This window comes from Mus musculus, chromosome 2 (genome assembly GCF_000001635.26).
Source record: "Mus musculus strain C57BL/6J chromosome 2, GRCm38.p6 C57BL/6J".
In the NCBI taxonomy this organism is placed as follows: Eukaryota; Metazoa; Chordata; class Mammalia; order Rodentia; family Muridae; genus Mus; species Mus musculus.
In genome coordinates, this window is record NC_000068.7 from 174,657,941 (window position 1) to 174,680,612 (window position 22,672).

At 47.6% G+C, this 22,672-nt stretch overlaps 1 protein-coding gene across 6 annotated transcripts in view; it reads left to right on the top strand.

The window, feature by feature from the left end:
• Positions 1-22,672, top strand: part of Zfp831 (zinc finger protein 831) — a 112,151-nt gene that overhangs the window by 59,259 nt on the left and 30,220 nt on the right. Inside the window, exon 5 of one of the 6 annotated variants that reach the window (XM_011239236.2) lies at positions 492-11,407. The exons of the other annotated variants lie outside the window; for them this stretch is intronic. Coding sequence (XP_011237538.1) covers positions 492-625 — 134 coding nt within the window. The 3' untranslated portion in view covers positions 626-11,407. Of the gene's footprint in view, positions 1-491; positions 11,408-22,672 lie in introns of those variants that run through there. 6 annotated transcript variants of the gene reach the window in all.

Genomic DNA, 22,672 nt, shown 5'->3' on the forward strand with positions numbered 1-22,672 from the left:
TTTTTAATCTGTGAGACGACCAGCCTTGATCTATGGAGAATGGAGGGGCATATGAAATCAAGATGGCAATTCTGGGCAGTACAAACTTGTCCCTGCCCTGGCTGCAAGAGCTAGGCCCTGCACAGCTACAGATTCCCTCTGGGATCTGGGAGTGTGTGCACCAGGAACTCCTGGTGCCTCCACCTCCTGCATCTCTGGACAGGAAGTATGCTCAGTTCTTTGCACAATCCCATCATTGTAAGGCTCCGCGGATGAAGACAGTTGGGGCTGTGGGTGTCAGAGACCACGACAAGTATTATGGTTCTGTGAGAGGCATGTATCTAGCGCTTACCTGAGCAGCAATCAGGACAAGGCCCAGAGGAAATGGGACATGAGCTCATGGAGGCCACTTCCTGGAATAGAGGCATCCCAGACTCCAGTCCCTGAGCAGCTAGGACAAGTCAGGGGACTTTTCTGGATCACCACATCTTCCTTCCCCTTTCACACAGCAGTGGTGACTCCAGCCTTGGTCTTGCGTGAAGAGGATTGGCTGGAGCTGTCTGAGAAGCTGTGGGGCCCACCTGGCCAGCAGCGGCTGAATTGCCATCTCTGTGTCTGGTTGTTAACTGGTTGGTTCAAGGACTGATTGAAGCCTTTGTCTGGTGCCCGGGTTTTGATTCTTAGGGGCCACAGTGGGGCATGTACTCTACCTCTGTGTAGCTCCAGCACCCCCTACAGGCAAATGGTATTTGCTCCACCCCCGTACCCAGTCCCCAAAGTCTTCTCTCCATGTAGAGAGGAAGATGAGCTGTAGGGTTTCTTACTCAGAATCAAACCAATGTAGGTATAGGTACTCATTCCCACGGTTGGGTGGCCAGCTGGAGGAGGCAAACTACTGCTTTGGTTAAGGCATCTGACGGGTCCGGATCCAGGAGGGAGAAAGGCTGGGGTGCAGAAGGATGCGGGAGCTCAGCTCTACTCTCTCTCCAGAGTCTACGACTCTTACCTTCGTCTACATCCCATTGCTCTCTATATCCACTGTGCTCCGCGATACCCTCTGTGGAGGGCATCACACTGCTCAGCACGGGTTTTACCTTTACACCAGAACAAGAGGCTCCTTCCATACAAGGCCAGAGAGTCCTGCGAGGCTGTGAGGCCTTCTCAGTGGGCCTTCGTGTGACAGTAATGATGGCGTCTCTGTGCTTTCCGGACTCTAGGGCATGCTTCTTCAACTTGCAGCCAACTGTTAGGACCCCAGTTTTCAGAGAACCTTAAGGTGAGGAACTCCAGATCCAGGGACCCCACATTGAAGGGTCCCTATGTGGGAACCATGGCCCTTGCTGTCTGGCTCTTCATTCTTTGTATCTGTGCTTTATCCTCACATATCTCCATGAGGGTTTGGCTCTAGGGTTTTCCTTCACGTGGCAGGGAGCTCCAGTCACATGCCTGACTGGACTCTGCTGATGAACTGTCTGGGAGCTGATGGTCCTGTCTGTCCATGGGCAAGAGGTTGCCAATGGTCCTAGCCGAAATAAATGGGAGCAGCTGCTAAACTATGCCCGTTGTCTCCCAGAATAGAGGTCTCCAGCTCTCTTCTCAGCAGCTTTGGAATGGTGAATACAACTGTATTGGGAGCTTACACCAGCCAAGTCATAGGCCTAGGCTTGGTGCCCTACAGATGGGAGGGACAAACAGAGTCCCTGTTCTTGATAGTAGGGGAGACAAGTTGACTGGCTTCTTGTCCATCTTTGACCAAGCCATACTGGGACTGCAATAGGTGACCTGTTTACTTCCGTGTGGAGGATTTTGACTGTAAAGCTTAGACACACAGGCTCTGGCCTGTAGGCCCAAATGCTCAGTGTGAGCTCACAGTAGCTTCTTGGGTACAGCCTTACTTTGCAGCTTCCAAAGCAGACAGTGATGTTGATTACTAGTACACACACGTGTGTGACAGTGATCACACACACACACACACACACACACACACACACACAGTGCTGAGAGACCCATGGTGACGAGTGCCTGTGCTATCGGAGGAATATGAGGCCACTCTCATGAGTCTTGGGAGGAGGTTTCCGTTGGAGACCAGGCCTTTTTATGGAAAGGTGGGTGTGGTTTTCTGGCTGGATATTGAGCACAAGGAAGGGAATGTTCAGGATGGAGAGATAGCAGAGGTGAGTAGAATGTAGGAGCTGCCATGTGGGGTTGTCTACCCAAGGGCACATCATCACCCCACATGCTTGCTGGATGAAAGAAAATTGTCCTGCTGGCCCATCCTATGCCACCACAAGCTTGGTCTTCTTATCCCTGTACAGTTTTCCCAGACAGCCTTGGGGCTTATCACACGAGCTTGTCTCCTGTGGATTCCCACTCTGTTCTTTTCTTACACGGACAGCCAGGACTGGAATCATGCATTAATGAGTTCTTCGGACTCTTTACCAACATCATTTTCACAGATCTCAAAGGTTGGGAAGCTGTGCTCCAGCCTTTGTAAGTCATCCTCACCCGATCCCACACAAGCGATTGCACACGTCTTTCTGAATGAACAGAGGGCAGGGTGCATGCAGACGTCAGTGCGTAAACAGGCTTATCACCTGGGACCTCCTCAATGGCAAACACATGTGGCAGAGCATTGCAGTTAGCCTAAGCCATAAAAGAACAGAATCACAGGGCTGGGAGATTGTTCATTGGGCAAAGTGCTTGCTGGGGAAGGGCATAGGCCTGAGTCCATCAGTCCCTGATATCTGAATGAAAAACCAGGTGTGTAATTTCATAACCTCGTCGCTGGGGCGTTGGGGACAGGAGACTCTCTAGGTTTCCCTGAGAAGCCAATGTGGCCAAATCTTTGAAGAGAAGGTTCAGTGAGAAACCTTGTCTCTCTCTCTCTCTCTCTCTCTCTCTCTCTCTCTCTCTCTCTCTCTCACAGAGAGGGTGGTATTTCCCACCTCCACCTACCCTAAGCAGCAGGCTCTGTAATATTCTGGGACTCTCAATCTGCATGGGGCCCTTAAGTGTCCCATTAAGAGGAAGGCTGAGGGATCAGTCCAGGGAGCCATAGGTAAGGCCTCTCATGTGACTTTGTGGGCAATGCAGACATTCGGCTCCATATTCCCCTAGAGTGTGCCTCGTCTTACCCTATGGCCCCAACCACGGGACTATGAAAGCCAAAGAAAAGAACACCTGCTCTCTGTGGTCCTTTCCAGGCACCCCTGGGAAGTCCTGGTCCTGCTCATGGCACTGGCTTGATGATAGAGATACAGGAGTCTTAGGAACACAGAGTGGCCTTAGAGAGCCACTGACTCTATCTTTTATCATTTTGAAAGCTTCTTTTAGGCTGGGGGGAGGCTCTGTATCCACTTGGCAGGATGTCTAAGAGGCCCCAGACATCCCCGCCATGTCCCTCCCCTTGAAGATAATCTACTCTGGACAGTCCAAATTCAACCATAGCTTTCCATGGCTTTGTCACACCCCCAAGAACAAAGGTGCGAGCTAGTGAATAAGTCCAGGTCTCAACAGGAACAGAATTCAAGGATCGAAGGCACTAAGTTACTTTCCCTCTGGGAGCCCAGCTCTAGGCTTGCACCCCATGTAGGTAATCATACCCTGCACAGCCTGCAGGGCTCTCAGATGTCTAATCTCTCTTGTCTGATATTTGAGCAGCAAGCCGAGCCAGAGGACAGGGTCCCTAGTGCCCATTTTCAAAGGCTTCCTGTCCCTGCAATTAGTCAGAGCTGGGAGCACGGCCACTGCAGGGCAGGTGTGAGCCTGCAGGGAGAGGTCTACACAGTGGCCTAGAAAGAATTAATCACTGTGTGTCTTTATTGAAGTGTCAGAGGGGACCTCAGAAATCGTGGTAGGGCACATCAGCAAGCTGGGGTTGACAGAGTCTGATGGACACTGGAGTTGAGGGGTGGGAAAGCATGTCAAAATAAATACTGCTTGGAAACCAAGGGGTCGAAGGGTTTCATTACCCATGGCTCACCAGTAGGTGAAGGGTGTCAAAGACAAACTGCTCTAACTTCAAAGGAAGCCAGGCTGAACTGTGGTGGTCTGCCATTAATAAATGACTGTGTCGGGTGTCCTTTGATAGGGTGGGTGCTAGAGAGACAGACATCTGAGCTGGTTCCCAGTGGTCAGGATGACTTGATAGTATGCCTGTTACTATGTGTGCCACTGTGAAGGGTGAATAGTTGCCAACTGTGCGTATTTGTGACTGGGAATACCTGCAATCATGTGTACCTATGACTGTGTATATCTGTGGCTGTGTGTGCCTGTGACTGTACCTGTGACTGTACCTGTGGCTGTGTGTGCCTGTGACTGTGTTCATTTTTGACTGTGTGTACCTGTGATTGTGTGTACCCGTGACTCTGTTTACCTGTGACTGTGTGTACCTGTACTGTGTATACATGTGAGTGGGAATGCGTGTGCTGTGTGTATCTGTGGTGTGTGGCTGTTTGGAGGTGAGGAGGAGGAGCTGTATCCCAGGGCAGAGTAGTATGTGCCAACTTGTTTAGGGTGGTTCAAGAGGACGTAACTGGTGAAATTTGATGGAATCTAAAGATGAAATTGAAAATCCCCGTTACGTTGGGATGAGGGATTTGCCAATCCCAAGAAAACGATGGATCTGGATATGGCGGCCCCTATGAGATTGGCGTTTCTAAATGCTGGTTAAGGACACACTTTCCCAAGAACAAGTCAGATCCAGTAATTTGTTGTTGTTGCTTTGTTTTGTTTTCTTGGAGACTCTTGCTGTCAATAACTTGGAATGACACAGGGAGAGAGGATTTTTTTTTAATGTTTTAAAAGATGTTTGTTTTCCTCTCTAAACCATTCCAGCAGCTCAGAGCTAATCATTCAGATTAACAGATGGTGTGGTGATGGAGCTGTCTGTAAGCAGAAGGCGAGGAAAGTTACAAAGGATGGAGACCCAAGTCACAGGATTCTACACTGATTACAAACTGAGGTATTCCTGAGAACAGAGAGAAAAAAGTCTTTTTTCCCCCTTAAACCTAAATCCAACAGTGTCTCAGCCAACTTTTCAGCAAAGCAATGAGGGATCTAGAACTTTCTATTTAGATACTAAGACTCTCTGGATCTCCCAATACAGAATATGATCTCTCTCTCTCTCTCTCTCTCTCTCTCTCTCTCTCTCTCTGTGTGTGTGCGTGTGTGTGTGTGTGTGTGTGTGTGCGTGTGTCTGTGTATGTGTGTGTGTGTGTATGTGTGTATGTGTGTGTGTGTCTATGTATGTGTGTGTCCTAGGAAGCAGTTATGCAGATTTAATCTTGCATACTTAAACTACCTCATTGAAAGGATGGATTTTTAAATAGCAAATTACTGAATATAGCAAGAAAGCAGATGTCTACCTTATAATCCAGATGGTTGGGGTGCCACCAGATGGTTGGGGTGCCCCAAACATGAGAGTGACTACTTAGTTGGAAACAGGGAATTCCCCCAAGCACCTCTAATAAACTGAGTGTTAGCCCCATCTCCCTCCTTCCTTAATCACATTTCTTCTGCTCCTCCATTATTCTTCTGTGCTGGCCTCCTATTTATACCCCCCATGTTCTCATCTTGGACTGCCTCTCTCCTTTGTCTTTATCCCAGACTCGAACATGCCCTTCAGAATAAGTCTCACTGTAGACTCCCCTTCTCCACCACTGTACCTTCTGCTGTTTCAGTTACCCACCACCTAGACTGGTGAAACATTACATGGAAACTTCTAGAAACAAAGTTTGTAAGTTCCCAGACACTTTTATAACATTGTGTCATTATAAATATTCAATTTTATTTCTAGTTAATCTCTTTGTGGGCCTAGTTTATAAATGAAATGTGATTGTGGGCAATGGTGTTCAGGTCAACACTAAGTCCACTTGGGACTTGGTATTGTCTGAAGCCCCGGTCACCCATGGTGGGTTTTGACACATATTCCCTGTGAGGAAGGGGACAGCTGTGAATTGATTGTTAAGTGAAAATTACAGCCAGGATGTTGAAGGTCGTGGAGTTGATGGAAGTGACCATGGGAAGCCCAGTTCATTCACACTCATGGGGGGAGTCAGGGCAGGTGATAAACGAACCGGAGAAATCCAACAAGGATTACAGTGGGGAGAGAGACTCGGGGGTCTCAGGCTCAAGAGAAGCCCCTTGAAGAAATTGATGGAATCTTGTAATGTGTTTATGAAGGGAAAGAACAAAAAGCGTCTTTCTAGGGAGACTTAGTGTAGAAGTCAATTGAAAGTAAGGTGGGTCCTTGGGTACCTGGTAGTTATGTGTCAAATGCACTCCATATTCATCAATACTTAACTGGCTTTTATTGATATTCCCAGTTAATGCAGAGCTTGCATCATGACCTCTAATAATAGGTTCACTCTGATCTCTGCACCCTCATCATCCTAGCTTTTCAAGACAAACTGAAGGTTATTCTTTCTGGTTCCAGTGAGATCTTGGCCCCCATTGTTCATTAGCAAATCTCAGGTGCCTTCTTAGGAGCCATGATCTCAGGAGCTATGCCAGCAGCCTCTGTCTTCAGGTGCCCAATGCTGGGGTAAGTCTTTGTGTTCACTGAGCAAACACCCAAACAGGGCCTCTCTTCTTTTTTGCTGAACTTCATCCAACAGTTCAGTCAGAAGCCAGTTTCCGAGCCTTTGAGATTGAGCCAGAAGGACTTGGGTATAGCCCAATGGTAGAGACATTGCTTAGTATGTATGAGACCCTAGATTGGATCCCTAGCACAATAATAGATTGGACAGATAGACGGATAGATGTCTGTCTATCTATCTGTCTGTCTGTCTGTCTGTCTGTCTGTCTGTCTGTCTAAGTCAAACCAGACATAGTGGCATATGCCAGGAATCCCAGTGCTCAGGAGATAAAGGTAGTAGAATCAAGGCTTAGGATGAGGGTTCAAGATTTCCTTGGCTCCAGTTTGAATCTAGCCTGGGATATAGGAGTCTAGCCTGGGATATAGGAGTCTAGCCTGGGATATAGGAGATCCAATAAGCAAACATGGAATATGTAAGTAAGACTGAATAAGGCCAAGCACAGGCTTGCTTTCTCATTGTGTTCAAGCTTTGTCAACCATGGAAGAATGCAGACAGCAGGTGTCTAGCTTGGGCGGCAGTGGAAGACAAGCAAAATTCAATTTCACAGACCCATAACCGCCAATCTTAGGTCGCATCAACTGTTACCTCGTTTTTACAGATGAAAACTCTGGGGAGATGAAGGTAGCTAGTGCAAGCCTACAAACGCTACTTTTCTGCAATTCAATCCTTTCTCACAGGGTAGTGGGGACCGGGGTCTTGAAGGATGCTCTTATCCTTTCCAAAGGCAACCCCTAAAGCAGAAAAGAAAATTACCCATGATAAAAAGTGTAGTTGAAGATTCTGGAAAAAAAATCTATTCTTGGGTATGATTTGTGTATACAAATCAAAGCAGAAATGTCCTCAGACAGTGTGTTGGCGGACAAGCTAAAAGAAGGAGGGGAAAGGCCATCTGGTCATCCACCCACCCAGGCCACCCTGAAGGTAGGCAGTAAATCCACCCACAGAAGGCAGGGTGTGAGGAGATCTCAGGTGTCCCTGCTTCTCTGGGAGGCGTAGGCCGCCTGGTTTATCACTAAGCCTCTGAAAGGCCTGTGACATCGTAATGGATTGGTTTGTTGTGATGGAGATTAGGGGAGGTAATAGAGGTGCAGTCTTCTCAGGTCAGGGGAGGGTGAGACACAGGTGTCACGACGTCATTTACATGCATATGTGATGGGGCCCAGCCTTTTCCCTGTATACTGAGTCTTGTCTTACCAGCTTGGGGACAGGGGGGCAATTTTTCACCAAATGCCAGCTGGAGCCAGTTAGCTTAAGACTGACCTTTCAAGGCCATGCAGGAAGTTCACCAACAAACCTTGCACTGAATATGATTTTTCCACTGCGTTTCCAAAGTCAGGGAATCACCTAAGAAGAGAAGCATTTCAGGTACAACTTGTACACACACACACACACACACACACACACACACACACACACACACACACACGTTTCATATTCCCATTAGGAAAGACAACTGAAGGGGGTTGGGAGAAAGATGCTCAACATTTAAGACCATAGACCTGAGTTGGATTCCCAGCATGCACTGGGGGCAGCTCACTGTTGTCTGTCAAAAAAAAAAAAAAAAAAAAAGCAACTGAAAACTCCATAAGTCTGTGCAAACCAAGGGCTGCCCCCCACCCCCAGCAAGGCTGTTGAGGCAGTGTGTCATGTGACATGGCACGTGTCGTGTATGCTTAGATATACTGCACCCTCTCTTTCAGAACATAATTTGGGGGGAGGCAAGTGGAGATGGGTGCCACATCCCTGGGATGTGTTTGTGTTTCCAGTGGGACATTCTCTTCTTGGGGAGCTGGAAACGAAGCCACTTCCAGTCTCATTACCATTCGCCTAATATCACAGTTATTGACCCAGGGCTGCAGAAAGAATCTGGTAATTAGCCTGAGCCTGTGGTTGAGTTTCTATGTGCATCTCTCGAACGGATGACATATCCGCTTTGATTATTATTATTGAGATTCCTTGTGGTAAAAGGGCCTTTTCCATTAAGTGAGCCCTGTCCTGTTTACTCAGAGCTGGGACTGGGGTACATAGAACATTCTGTGGCAGAAAGAGTGCTCTTATACATTTCCTTAGAAACGGGTTTTACGGAAGCAAAGGGAGGATATTGATGTAACAGAGGTTAATTATTCGGGTTTTCTCTGGGTGGATTGGAAGGCCTGCGGCTCCTCTCAGTACACAGACTAAAATTGGAACACTGAAGAGGACCCAAGTGCGGCCCTGTGCCTGATGACACATCCAAAGTCACTGATTGAAGGAGATGTTTTATAGAATGGTAAGAAGTACATTGGGTTTATGGTCCACAGTTTCCGGCAGTCAGCATGGCTTACAGCAGTAAGCATGCAGATGTTCTCCCTGCTCCTCTGAAGGGAGGCTTTAGAAACCTCCCTTAAAACTTAGCTTCTGAAGGAGCCTCTCCAGTCTAGAAGGAGTATCCGAATCTGTACTTCTGAACAAACTGGGAGAAATGACTTTGTCCTCGTTGTGTGGACAGGGAAACGGAGGCTGAAAGAGGTATGAGCCTAGCAATCTGCATGCAGTCTCTCACGGGAGGAATCTGATGGCTAGCATACTTGTGGGCTTTCCTCAGTTCAAACCCTCCCTGCATGTATGCCCAGGGGTAGAGGCACAGGCCAATAATCTCAGCCCTGGGAATGCTATGGTAGGGGGGGGGGGGGTCATTGTGAGTTTGAGACCAGCCTGGACTATGGAGTAAGACACTGTCTCAAAAAGTAACAAAACAAAACACAAAACACAAAACCCAACAAACTCAAGCCAAAACCAAAGAACAAAACAAAGAAAAAGGGGAAACACAGACCAAAAATACAAACAAACACCCTAAAACAGAACAACAAAAAACAAACAAAAAAAACCCAAAACAAAAAATCAAAACCAACCCAAAAAACAACCCCACAACCTTCCCCCCCAAAACCCCACAACTTATCAAAAACCTAAAAACAAACAGGGTTGCATCCACTGTGACCCCTAAGTAATTATCAGCTTGTTCTCTTCCAAAAGCACTCAATACCCAACAACAAACAGCAAAACAAACCCCTTAAGTATATTTATTTTAATCAGAAACTGTTCATCATTTCATCAAGGCAAAACTGATCTGGTGTGCCCTAAGGCAGTATCAACCACACCACAAGCAAAGTTTTTTGGTGAATATATTGTAGTTAGAGCCCCTTAAGCTAAGACCCAAGATCTTGCACTACGCCTCTGATGAAATTTGCTAGTATGGAGAGCACAGGAGGCTGGTAGATCAGAGGCTTTTGTCTGATCTTAATGTCGAAAGAAAATGGGTGTGTGCAGCAGGAGAGGAGGAGGGTGCACAGTAGGGTATGAAAACATTCCTGTTGGCAGAAAACTACTGCCTCCACCCCAGGCTCGCAGGAACAGATGAGCAGGAAACTGTGCCCTCAGAAATGGAGCTCAAACTGGGCCCATGTCTTCTACAGCGCCCGCCACCGAGCCTCAGAAGCAGTGCCTGCCACCGAGCCTCAGAAGTGTCTCCCTTGATAAAACTTCTCTGGCTTTGCTATCCTCCACGTGCCCCTGGTCTAGTTATGTTCTGGACACAAGAATCTGTAAATGACACTGCTCCTTGCACCCCAGTCCCTGCTGTAACGCCGGCAGGACTTATGGGCTCACACAAAATGCGTGGTTAGATGGAGCTAGAGGAATTGGAGTTGAGACTTTTAAAAAAAAAGTGGGGGGGGGGGATTAATGATTTATCTTAAGTGACTTCCACAGTGGTGTGTGCTCCCTCTATATTGCTGCCAAACCATACATAAGGCTAAGGTTTGGATAGCCCATCAGCCCATCCAACACATCCTCTGGTGAAATTGGAGTTTGGACACATCACACAGGCCCTGCCTTCTGTACTCCAGGGGGATCGTAGGGTGCTGGTATGATGTTTGGTCTCTTTCCCAATTGTTTGCCACCTTGCTTTTAGGACAGGGTTAACCACTGAACCTGGGACTTGATCAGAAGGCTACCTCTGCCTTCTCAGAGCTGGAACTCCAGTCCTCCTGGTGGTGGGGTAACCACTGGGCTACCTCCTAGGCCTTCTCAGCACAGCCTTCCAAATTGCTTGCTAATTAGTCTCTGCCAGTAACATATTAGGAGATCCCTTGTCCCCCTCCTTTGTCTCATCCAACTGGGTCCTCTGCTTCCCCCCCTGCCCCCAGGTGTGGTGCACACTGCCTTTGAACCCATAAACTCCAGGCCCCTCCATCTGTCCCCCATGCCTCAGAGTTGGTAGGAACCTGAGAGTGCTGCTAAGAATCCTTTTCTGTTTAGACCTCAGAGAAGTTTCTCTTGAGCAAACCTGAAGTCTACTGGGTACAATTTGATGTTCCTTCCAAATATTAATTGATTTGTTCTCCGGCAGAGGCATGATGTCTCAGCCTTGCTCAGGGACAGTCTTGTCACTGCTAAGGACACAGAGCCACGTAGGACTTCCTCTGTGCCTGGCCAATTCATTAAACCCGGTTAGCAATTTGCAAAAGAGATTAATTGATTTGCAGGCTGCTGAGCCCTGAGTGTTAGTCAGCTCCCTCCTGGCAGCAAGCTCAGAGAAGCTCTGCCCACCCCTGGGAACCTAAGAGAGCCAACAGCAACATGGGAGCCTCTGAGTGAAGATTGGGATGGGGCTACCTTCATTTCTCATCATAAACAGGAGCTTAGGCATGGCAGTCTCAGTCCTTTCTGGATCAGGGTGGCATGTAGGGCCACAACAGGGACTTCTGGGATAAAATGAGAAGAGTGGCCATAGAAAGTAGATTTCTTAAAAGTGCATGTGTGTGTGTGTGTGTGTGTGTGTGTGTGTGTGTGTGTGTGTACCAGCATGTGCAGGTGCACACACATTCCACTTTGTTTGTTTGTCTTGTTTTGTTTTTCAGAGAGAGGGCCTCACTGCATAGCTCTGGCTGTCCTGTAACTCACCATGTAGACCAGGCTAGCCTTGAATTCACAGAGATGCATCTACTTGGCTCTGCCCTCTCAGTGCTGGATAAACTTGTATAACACCATGGCCAACTGAACCCCTTTCTCTCTCTCTCTCTCTCTCTCTCTCTCTCTCTCTCTCTCTCTCTCTCTCTCTCTCTCCCTGTCTTCTCCCTTCCTTCCTTCCTTTTTAAATTTTAGTGTGTGTGTGTGTGTGTGTGTGTGTAGGAGTAGAAGGAGGAGGAGGGAGAGGAGGAGGAGGAGGAGGAGGAGAAGGAGGAGGAGGAAGAGGAGGTCAGAGGGCTCTCAGATCCCCCGGAGCTGGAGTTACAGGTGTTGAAAGCTGCCTGATTTGGGAACTGAACTCCAGTCCTCTATAAGAGCAGTATGTGTCCCTAACCACTGAGCAGTCTCTCCAGCCTTCTCCACTGTATTTTTTTTTTTTTTTTTTTGGACACAGGGTCACTAGGCTGACTAACTAGAAAGTTCCCTTACATTCTCTGTCTTTAACATTGGAGGGGGGTTGTTTGTTTTTTGTTTTTGTTTTTATTGGCTTCATGCTTGAGGGTGAACCCCTTATGAACTGGGTCATCTCTGAAGTCCCTTAAAGCTTTTATTGTCCCCAACTGACACCACACTGTCTTATTATGAACACTGTATATTGTATACCTATATTAGGAAGATTCTGTTGTGAGAAAAGTCTATATTTGTGTGTGTGTGTGTGCACGCGCACGCACACACACACGTGCACCCAGACGTGTGCATGCACACATGCTTCCACATGCACATACATACACCCATGCATACTTGCTTGAGAAAAAATAAGAAGGGGTGGCAAGAAAAGGAAGGAGGGAAAGAGGTATCATCTCATATAGGAAAAAAAATGGCTTCTACTGATGGCTACTGGACTCAGTTACATTGTCTCTAGGCAACAAGGAACCTCTCCATCCTTCCATGCTTCTGTGACCCAATAGTTGCCCCAGCCCAATTCCCTAAACTAAATCTCTCAGGCCTAGTCTAGATCACTGCCTGTCTTTAATCCAGCTACAGAGATATTGTATGGCTGGCCAGGCCTCGTGGAGCTCTTGAGAGTAAAGGGGAGATGGCTGCCTAAACAGGAGGGGGTCAGGCAAGTGACAAAGGATGCTTCTACCTGTCCGTACAAACTCGGAGATGGTGTCTCACCCCTAGGTTAAAGCAATAAATCATGATCTTATGAGCAGGTGCGTGTCTTGATGCCCCATGAGAAGGGAGAAGGAACGGGAGCAGGGAATGGGGAGGCAGAAGACGTCGTGGGCTCTCCTCAAGGTGCTCGGGGACTAGAGGACCATGACACTTTTGCAAAGGAGATGAGTCCTGAGGTTTTCGTGCAATTACCGGGCCCTGCTGTGTGCCAGGCAGTGTGTGGGAGCAGAGGACAGGCAAATGAGAAGACGCTATGGCCCTGTCCTTTGGGAGAGTTGGGTCTGGCAAGGGGAGCCCACAGAGACGGGTAAACAGGTCATTACGCATGCAGAACGATGAGCTCTCTGATATGACTCAGTTTCTGAATGAGGGGTCCTGACAAGACCGGCTGGGGGGGGGGGACAAGGAGAGCTGAGGCACACAAACAGGAACAGGAGGTCTGCAGCACACCCGCACCTGTCCCCATGGCCTCTCCATTCAGCCCCCCACTGCAGAGGGAGGGTGGGAGGGAGGGCGGTGGGGGATAGCTGCTGGGTATCTCCAGCCGCCTTGCTTCCCTCCTTGAATCATAAAAGATTAAAAAAAAAAAAAAAACTATACATGCTACAACAGTCAGTGAAGATGCATAGCACTTAACTATTTACTTGTTTATCTAAATCCTAAGTGTTTCCTTAGCAACCACTAAAAGAGTCTTGTTTACTGGAGTAACTTGCATGCTGGCTCTCTTCTCTGTCTCTGTGTCTCCTCCCGTTTGTCTCCAAGTAAGGGTCTCATGTAACCCAGACAGGCCTTGAACTTCCTACATATGCCAGGACGACTTTGAACCTCTGATCTTCCTGTTTCCACATGCAGAATGAACCATCATGCTGTGTTTGTGCTGTGCTTGGGATTGAACCCAGGGCTTTGTGCGTGCCAGGCAGGTGCTCTACCTACCGAGTCCCATACCATAACCAGTTCAGAAGTTTGAACTCCCCCACCCCGACCCCCAGAAATCGAAAAGGCAAAAGTGCCACCGGTGCTAATGACCAGGTCAGTGGAGATGGGGCTACTTGAAAAGAACAAGCAGGTATTCATGGAGACGGGAGGGGGCCAGATCTTGAGGATGCGTCTCTTTCTGAAAGAAAGCCTTTCCGCAAACCACCCTTCCCAGGGGAACTACAAATGAAGCCTGAATTTTGTTCTAGAAATTTCTCTTGTGAAATGCTAGGCCGGGCAACCAAATGAGAGTAGAAAATAGGGTAGGGTGAGCTGTGAGCCCTCAACATCGCTCTCACCCCATTGGCCCCTCCCTCTCATCCACCCCACCACCACACCCCTCAATTCCCAATTGACCCTTTTGGTTAGAACCTTTAGGATTAATTCTAACTAAGGTGTTAGCAGAAATCTGAGACACAAAATGTCCGAAACAGCGAGTCTTCTGGAGGAGACAGGTGATCCGCCACCAACCTTAGGTGACAGAATCCCAAGGAGAAGGGGCTTTGCTGTTCAGTCCTTTAAGCCCCCTAATGATGTCATGGGAAAGGTTTGATTCTGATGCTAATGGCCCTTTGCCACCTGCCTAACCTTTTCCTAATCCCTTTGCATCAAGAGGGGTTAGGTGTCCACATCTGGCTGGGAGCTGAGAGCAAGGTTGTTTTGATGGAAGTTGTTTTTGCCATAGCATCTGCTCTCACGCTCTGCTTTGCCTTGGACTCAGCGCACCTGAGACGCTGAAGCCGCTGTCCTCGGTCTCCCAGCTTCCTGTGAAGCGGGGGTGTTATAGAAACCAGTAATTTCATTTGTGGACTTAGAATTCATTTGTTTTTAAGTCGAGGGACATCTGTCTCTTTTTGCCCCAGGCCTTCATCTGTAAAATGGAGTATGGCTAGTGTCTAATCTGGCTTCTGTCTAGAAAGTCCTGACTCATTCCAAGGGGAGGGGGGCGTTGCTGAGAGGCCCACATCACAGGATCCTCTAGGTCCAACAGGGAGCGAGGTCTTGGCAGAGAGCTGTTACAAAATGACAGTACTCTGTAGCGTGTGACCAGGGTAGCAAACAGTAGGGGGCGCTACCGTTTTCACCCCACATCTAGAGAAGATGTCTTTAGGCCACAGGAGTGAGCCAGAAGTTGTGGAGTCTCATTCCGCTGCCAGGGACTGGGTCCCTAGTGCGACACAGAGAAGGCTAGGGTATTTATGCTTCATGTACATCTCTGATGGATGTTCCAGAGGGAGCTCAAAAAGTCACTGGTGCTCTGCTTAAGGTCCCCAACCTCCAGACAAGGTTCCCCTCTCCTGTTGGCCTTCACCTCAACCTTGGATGCTGGCAGGGAGCTCAGAGAATCAGCTCCAACAACAAGCAGCTTCCTGCTTCCGCATTTGAGGGTTTCCGCCAAATGTTTTTCCTCACCTGAGTTTCGATATGGCCTTTGGGGTCAGAGGTGGCTGCCAAGGTTACCCACCTCCCCATCCTCACTGGCAGGGAGTCGTGCCCAAGTTCATAGTGGATGAAAAGATAGGTTCCTAGATAGCCCCCTCTCTGCTAAAACTCTTAAAATGTTGTTTGTTTGTTTGTTTTTAACTTTCAGTTTTGTTTTGTTTTTTGTTTTTTTTGTCCCAGCCCAAAGGCATTAGCTTTTGATGGCTACGAGGCACCTGACATGCTGGAGACGGACAAAGCCACCTCTGAGCACGAACATTTGAAATTATTAAGTGTTCATTAAAGCACCCCCGGGCGCACAGTGCTCTTAGGGATGTTAGCGTCTCAATTTTCTATAATTTCCTTATTTTTCTCTTCTAGCTAAAGGCAGATGAAAAACGAACTCGGTGCATTTGAGTCTCTGAATCATAGTTAATGTGCGACGCCCCCTCCCTTAACTGCGCTGTTTCCCTCTGCCTCCTCCAGTCTCCTTCCCTATCAATTGGATAAACTTCTTAATCCGTTTAACCCCTACTCTGACTGCCACTCGGGAAATGCATGCAAAGACCCCCGACCAGCTCTCTCTACACCCTGACTCGCTTTGGGCAGGGGTCTGCGGGCTGGGAGCTGTAGAAAAATCGAGAAGACTGCAGCACTGCATCCCCGGCGCCGGCAGGAACTCGGGGGCAGCTGTCTGGCAGGTGGCTGCAGGCTGGGGTGCAGAGCAGACCCTACGCAGCCACCCACGACCCCCAGCCCCATCGCTAGGCTTCCGGGGGGACTAGGGAGCTGCGGCTGTGCATGGACTGTTCTGGAAAAACACCAAGCTCCAATCCCCCTCCCATCCGCCCTCCTGTGACTCTGGTCTTACATGAGCAGAGAGGGAACAACAGCTAAAAGCTGTTTTTCTCTTTCCCTTTCTTTTTATTTTTTTGACAACAACCTCACATAACCTCAAAAAGTTACCCATGAATTTACCAAAAACTTTTTATGAAACTACTTTAACCTCTGGTGGGGGTTAAAAACAAGCTCTGTGGATTTATTATCCGGGGGAAAAAAAAAAAAGCGAAGCATGACTCTGTATTTGCTGGAAAATCGTCTACCAAGCTTCAACGGCGCCCCCTACAGCTGCCTGCGAGGAATAGCCAGCGCCGACTGCAGCAGGAGCTGCAGGCTGCCCAGGACCTGGCAGGACCTGATCCCCGGCGGGTGATTGGACCCCCTCCACTGCACCCCGGGTCTGCTCCGAACCCGGACACCTTGCTGGGTCTTAGTTTATATTTTTTGAAGTTCAAATGGCTAAACCAGGAGCAGGCTAATCGCCAGCAGGGTTTGTACTGCCAGCCTCGGCTGGACCCCTGCAGAGCAGGCGAAGCTTACAGTCTGAGCACGCAGGCGACCCTTGCTTGTTTGTTCCTTTTTGCTGCTTTCACGTAAATGCCACCCAGATGTACTGAAGGAAGAATGATGACCCCCAGAGGAATAAGGACAGGAGTATAGGCAGGGGCCTCGTAGGAGGCTGAGACCCAGAGAAGCTGAGCATTGCAGAGAGCAGGGTGAGAGATGGGAAAAGAGAAGACCGGGGGATGGGGTGAGGGTCCCTGTGAGAAGGAACGTGGATATGGTCAGCAACCACCCTCCCAACTTCAAAACACCCCAGCTCTCCCTCAGAACCGTGTTTTTAGGAAGCACATGGAAGGAAAGAAAGAAAGAAAAAGAAAAAGAAAAAAAAAGCCGTTCAGAAAAACAAATGTAAATCAGAGACAGAGGAGCGGGCGCTGCAGCCTGCCCAGAAGAGGCAGTAGCATGCGGCACTCAGATTCTCTGGTCCCTCACACCTGAGTCCTGCTGCTAAGGACTGAGCTTTGCTTCAGAACTGAGAGAGAAAGAAAGAGGGAGGGAGGGAGGGAGGGAGGGAGGAAGGAAGGAAGGAAGGAAGGAAGGAAGGAAGGAAGGAAGGAAGGAAGGAAGGAAGGACAAAACCCAACAAAACAAAACAAAACAAAACAAAACAAAACAAAACAAAACAAATGCAAAAACCAAACTATCATCCGGGTAATCTTAGCTCCTATACAGGGAGAAAGCCAGCTCTGGTCTCTATGAGAAAAATCTAGAATTTGACAGTAAATAGATCTTCCAGTGTTTACATGATGGTAATTCAAACTCTCTCTCTCTCTCTCTCTCTCTCTCTCTCTCTCTCTGTCTCTGTCTCTGTCTCTCTCTCTCTGTCTCTCTCTCTCTCTGTCTCTCTCTCTGTCTCTCTCTCTCTCTCACACACACACACACACACACTACTGTCAGAGATCTTTATTAAGGGGGGGGGGGCTCACTGCCGTTTCTCTTTGTCATCTAACACCCACACATTCAGCATCTGGCTTAGGAGAGCCAAATGCCAAACGCAGTTTGTCTGTATCCTCTTTTGGGACTCACCGGTTGGATTTGAGGGGAAAATTCCTTTTCTTTCTCCCTTCTGGTCCTGGAGACTATAGGAAGACAGCTGCTTCTCCACACCCCCAACTCCCTAGAAGTCCCGTGGGGAATGTGGTGGCACTTGGGGGAGGTGGGCTTTCTATTCTTATCCCAGAAAGGTCTGTACCCGTCCCCTCCTGATAGGTATGTGTCCTTTCTTCCCAGCTTCTCACTGAACCGGGTCCATTTCGAGTTTGTCACTTGCATCCAAAGTTACATTTGTGATTTGGGGGCATCTTTCCCAAGATGGAATTTCTGGGTATCCCGTATCTCCCAAACCCCCTTGCCCTGACCCAGCCTAGGCTTCTTCCTGCCCTTCTGACGGTAGAGCCTGGTGTTCTGATGCCTCTAGTGGTGGACTCCAGTATAGCACCCTGTTGCTTTAGCAGAACACACGGGCATTCCTACTTTGTCCACTAGCTATTTCCTGGGGAGCTGTTGTGGCTTCTAATCGTACCTTTCCTGTTTTCTCTCTCCACGAAAGATCTGGCTACATAGCCCAGGCTGCCTCAAACGTACGGAACTCCTCCTGCATCATAGTTGCCACCCACCAGGCTTTACCCATTGTTTCTGAAAGGGCAATCTAAAATCCCGTTGTGTCTTCCTTGTATCCTAAAACGTTGAACGTTGCAGTGGAGACCATAGAGAACCAAAGACATGTCTGCATCTACCTCTGCTAAAGTGGGTTAAATAGACTATGCTTTTGACTCTCACAAGCTCACACGTTCATGGCTCAAGTGAGAAAGGTGGTATATGTTTTCATCTGGAAGCGATTGTTCTCCTTTTACAGTTGCTTCTGGGTTCTGCTGGGTTTCCATGCGTGGTTTCTACCCTCTGCTTTCACTCTGTCATGCTAGCACACGACGCTGCTGTTCCTAAGTGGCAGAGGAGGCTCTTCATTTTCTGCTATTAATTTTTATCTGTTGTGTTCTGTTGTACTTAATTTTAATTAATTGAAGTGACTCATTATAAATACAATGCATAATTTAAAAAAAAAACTAAAAGAGAGAGGGAGAGAGAGAGAGAGAGAGAGAGAGAGAGAGAGAGAGAGAGAGAGAAATCCTCTTAGTCCATTCTAAGTAACTGCATTTTGAAGCTCAGAATGAGCCCTGTCTGACATGTTCTGGAAACTTCTCTGAAGGGCAAGTTTGGCTTTCTCTTTTGTTTGGTTTTGTGTTGACTTTTCCTGTCAATCGATGCCTTTTCCGCAGCTGGGTTAGCAAGACTGGAGTTGGTTTCAACAGCTTGAGCTCCCAGAAGCTCTCGCACACACGCACATCCTTCTTCCTTGCTCCTCATCCCACCTCTCCATTTGAGGATCTGCCTTGCAGTCGTCTGAGGAGTTCGATAAGGAGGGAATTGATGGCCGCGAGCACAGCAGAATGGGAAGCCAGAGGAATTGATGCAAGCTGCAGACGGCTATTTCTAGAAAAGACTAGCTCATTCCATCAATCTGATTTGTTTCTCAAATGTAGATCCATTAGAGGCTTCCTGGGGGAACCAAGCCTTGTATTTAAGTCTACCATGAGGTAATGTTAGGTAAATCTTTCATCCCAGCGTCGAAGTGAGCAGGAGGGTACTAGGGGTCAACTGACATTCAAGAATATATGCCTCCCTTCACTCTGGGGTCTAAGGAAGCTTCAGTGTCCCTGTGGGTTAGGAGAATGGCTGAATATCCATCACTGCTCTTGGTACCAAACGACTAAAATCCAACTCAAAAAGACTTAGGCACAAAAGCAAATCAGTCAGACTGGGGACTTAAGCAATGCCCCTATATGTTATTCCTAGACTACTAGGGCTGTCTCTGATGGCTTTCGGTAGTTTCTAGTGGCCTCATGTAGGTCCTCCCAACTTAGTAATTGCATTAAGGAAAACATTGACCCAAGCCTCTGCATGCCTAATTTAGGGAGATCTGACTGTGTGCAGTACCAGGTGGAAGGTGGTAGTGGGCCACCCTGTGCTGAGGAAGGGTGTCTGTCTGGTGAAGGACCACTGGGTGGAGAAGGGCTGCTGAACACAGGGAAGCACATGTTGGGGGAACTTTCACCCCCAAAGAGGTAGAGGAGAGTGAGAATTTTCACAACCAGTGAGTTCTATTCTACACACCATGGGTCACACAGCAAGGGTCTTAGTAGATGCTATGCACTAACCTTCTTCCAGATTGGCTCTTTCCCATATCCTGTCTATAGCTCTCACCTCTCTGAAGGGTTGCCTACAGAAGCCATCTCCCTCTAGTTTCTTCTGGATCTATACTTCTCCCAGGACTTCTTTAGGAAGTCATCTCCAGGAGAACCCAAGACACCAATTATCTGTAAGTTTCAAGATGGAGTCATGTACCATATAGGCCCCATACCTTTTTTTTTTTCTTCCTCAACCCAAAGAAGGCACAGAGTCTGGGGACAACCTAAAACAGCATAGAGAGACGTAGATGCAACAGGCCAACCGCCACCTCTGACCTTTAATTGATTACTCTTGTGGTCCAGGCCCCTTTAAGTATCGTTACATAAAGCATTAGTTTGGTGTCATGTGCTTTGCTCACATTCACGAGGCAGCTGAGCTGAACTTTCACTGTGCGTCTTTAATAACGTCTTTGTCATCCCCAGAGCTGCTGGCTTGAGTCACCTAATGTGGCTTTCAGAGAACAGCTCTCTGCTTTCATCCCGGCTCTTTGAGATTTAGTACCTTTAGAACTGGAGGACAATGTCATAGAGACTTACCCTAAGAGCCCATTTTCCGTCGGCATTAGGACAGTCACTTTCATTTTTCCAGTAGATGCCTGTTCGCAATTTTCACAAAATATGTTCCATTTTGCTTTTTCTAAGGCAGTCTTTAAGAGATTTGTTTAGAGCAACACGTAAGGCTTATAATTGTATCCCAAATGTCTGGGACTAATGACTGTATTTGTGTTAAAATCACCCCCCATTACCTTTTCCAAAACTAATTTTGTCAGATAATGTCTCTGAATAAACCAAACCAGCATCCATTGGCGTCATATCAGTCTAATGTGTTTTTCTGAGTAGCATTTTGTGATTCAACGTGAAGGCCTCATGTTCCTCCATTCAGGATGGGACTGTGTCCTGATATGCCCATGGCTAAGTGGGGGAGCATCTAGCATCCAAAGTGCACTGAATTCCTAACTCACCTACCACACATCCCGACTTGGGGCACTGCGGGGTGCCGGTTGTCCTTCATGGTGGTGGGACTCAGAAATGGTTGCAGCCCATTGGCAAGAGACTGTAGAGCGCAACAGAGTCCACACCAAAGTGGATGACGCTCAATGCTACTGAGCATGTGTTACCCCTCAACCAGTATGAACCACTCTGTGACTGGGGAGCCAGCTCCCTATTAAATGGAAGATTGTGTGGATTTGGTCATGCCCTCCTTTCTGAGGGCAGCTTTTTTGGGGAAAATCTTTTGTTTTGTAGAGAGATCTTGGTCTTGGTGCTATGAGAGGCTCAGTGGAACTGAACTGGGGCCAGTGCCATGTCTGTAGAGTCAGATGGGATTTTACTGGATATGAGGCAAGAAGGCTCATTTTGTTCTACTATAAACAGAAGACCTACCACCTAAACAATTCCCTGTACATAGCTGTCTAGGGTCAATTTTACTTCTATGTGTTATTTTAAATAGTCATCCATTTTAACGTTCATTAAGAATGTAATGTGTCCACAGGGCTGGTGCACGTATGAACTCACAGGCACTGTGGCCACATGCATAGGGCCTGTGTGGGTCTGTGTTAGATGGAGTCCTAGGGATGAAAGGAGAGATGGGCACACGACCCCATCTATAACCCAGAAGCTAGTTCCAATTGACAATCATTCGCAAATGAAAGATTAGTTTTCTCCACAAAGTCTCACTGGGGACACAAACCACTCTTAAGTGTTGGCTCCATGTCCAGCAGTAAATAGCCAACAAAAAAATAAAGTCAATGCCATCCTTAGAGTTCTTTGTTAATGCAGGACTCTTTTGGAAGACCTTACAAATCCTTCCTGTGTACATGATGGCTTCTGATTTTGTGTTTATGGGAGTCCTGTGTATGGCAACCCATGTACCTCTGAGGCTCTCTACATTTCTTGTGCTTTTTCTTTAAATCCTTTTCTTGTTTGGTTGTTTTGTCCTTTCTGATTTTTTTTTTAAATCTTATTCTATCTTATTATTACTCCTTACATACCTGTTTGTTTTCTAAGGAGAGATAGAAAGAAGGTGGATCTGGAAGAGAGGGAAGGTGGGGAGGACCTGAGAGGAATAGGGGGAGGGGAAATATAGTCAAAACATAATGTATAAAAAAACTTTTTTCAATAAAAGAAAAAACTCTGTGTGTGTGTGTGTGTGTGTGTGTGTGTGTGAGTGTGTGTGTAGACCATAGGTTGATGTCAGGTGTCTTCCTCATAGTCTCCGCCTTAATCTTTAGGACAGGGCCGATCACTTGACCTTGCTGATAGAGTCAGTGACCCTTGGGGTATGTCTCTGCTCCCCCTCCCCCGCTTGCTCATGGGTTCTGGAGAATAATTCTTATGCTTATACACTAAGAACTTTACCAGCAGCCATGCCGGCCTCTTATGAGTATCTTTATTTTAACAGTTCAGTGCTGTTTACTGATCAGTCTTGATGTCACCAGTTTCTGTTGTCCTGAATACCTTAATAAAGGTTAAATCTGGGGTCCTTTTAGCTATTGTCCATGGAACATTTACTGTAGACTGATCATGGCAATTAAACCCTATTAGCATCACCTTTAAACTTTTTGTTTTCCAATTTTGTTTTTATTATAATGGGTATGTGTGTAGGGTATGTGCACAAGAGTGTAGTTACCCACAAAGGCCAGAGGAGGGCATCAGATCTGATGAAGCTGGAATTATAGGTGGTTGGGAGCCTTGATGTGGGCACTGGGAGCTAAACTTGGGTCCTCTGGAAGAGCAACAAGTACTCTTAACCACAGAGCCATCTCACCGGCTGCATTTTAAGCTCCTCCTCCTCCTCCTCCTCCTCCTCCTGGACAAGAATATTGGTGCTTTACTGAGACTCTTTCTAAAGATGAGAAAATGGCCATTGGCGACCTCCCCAGTGCGCTAGGTTTCTCTGCTCACCTGTGACATTGCATGCTT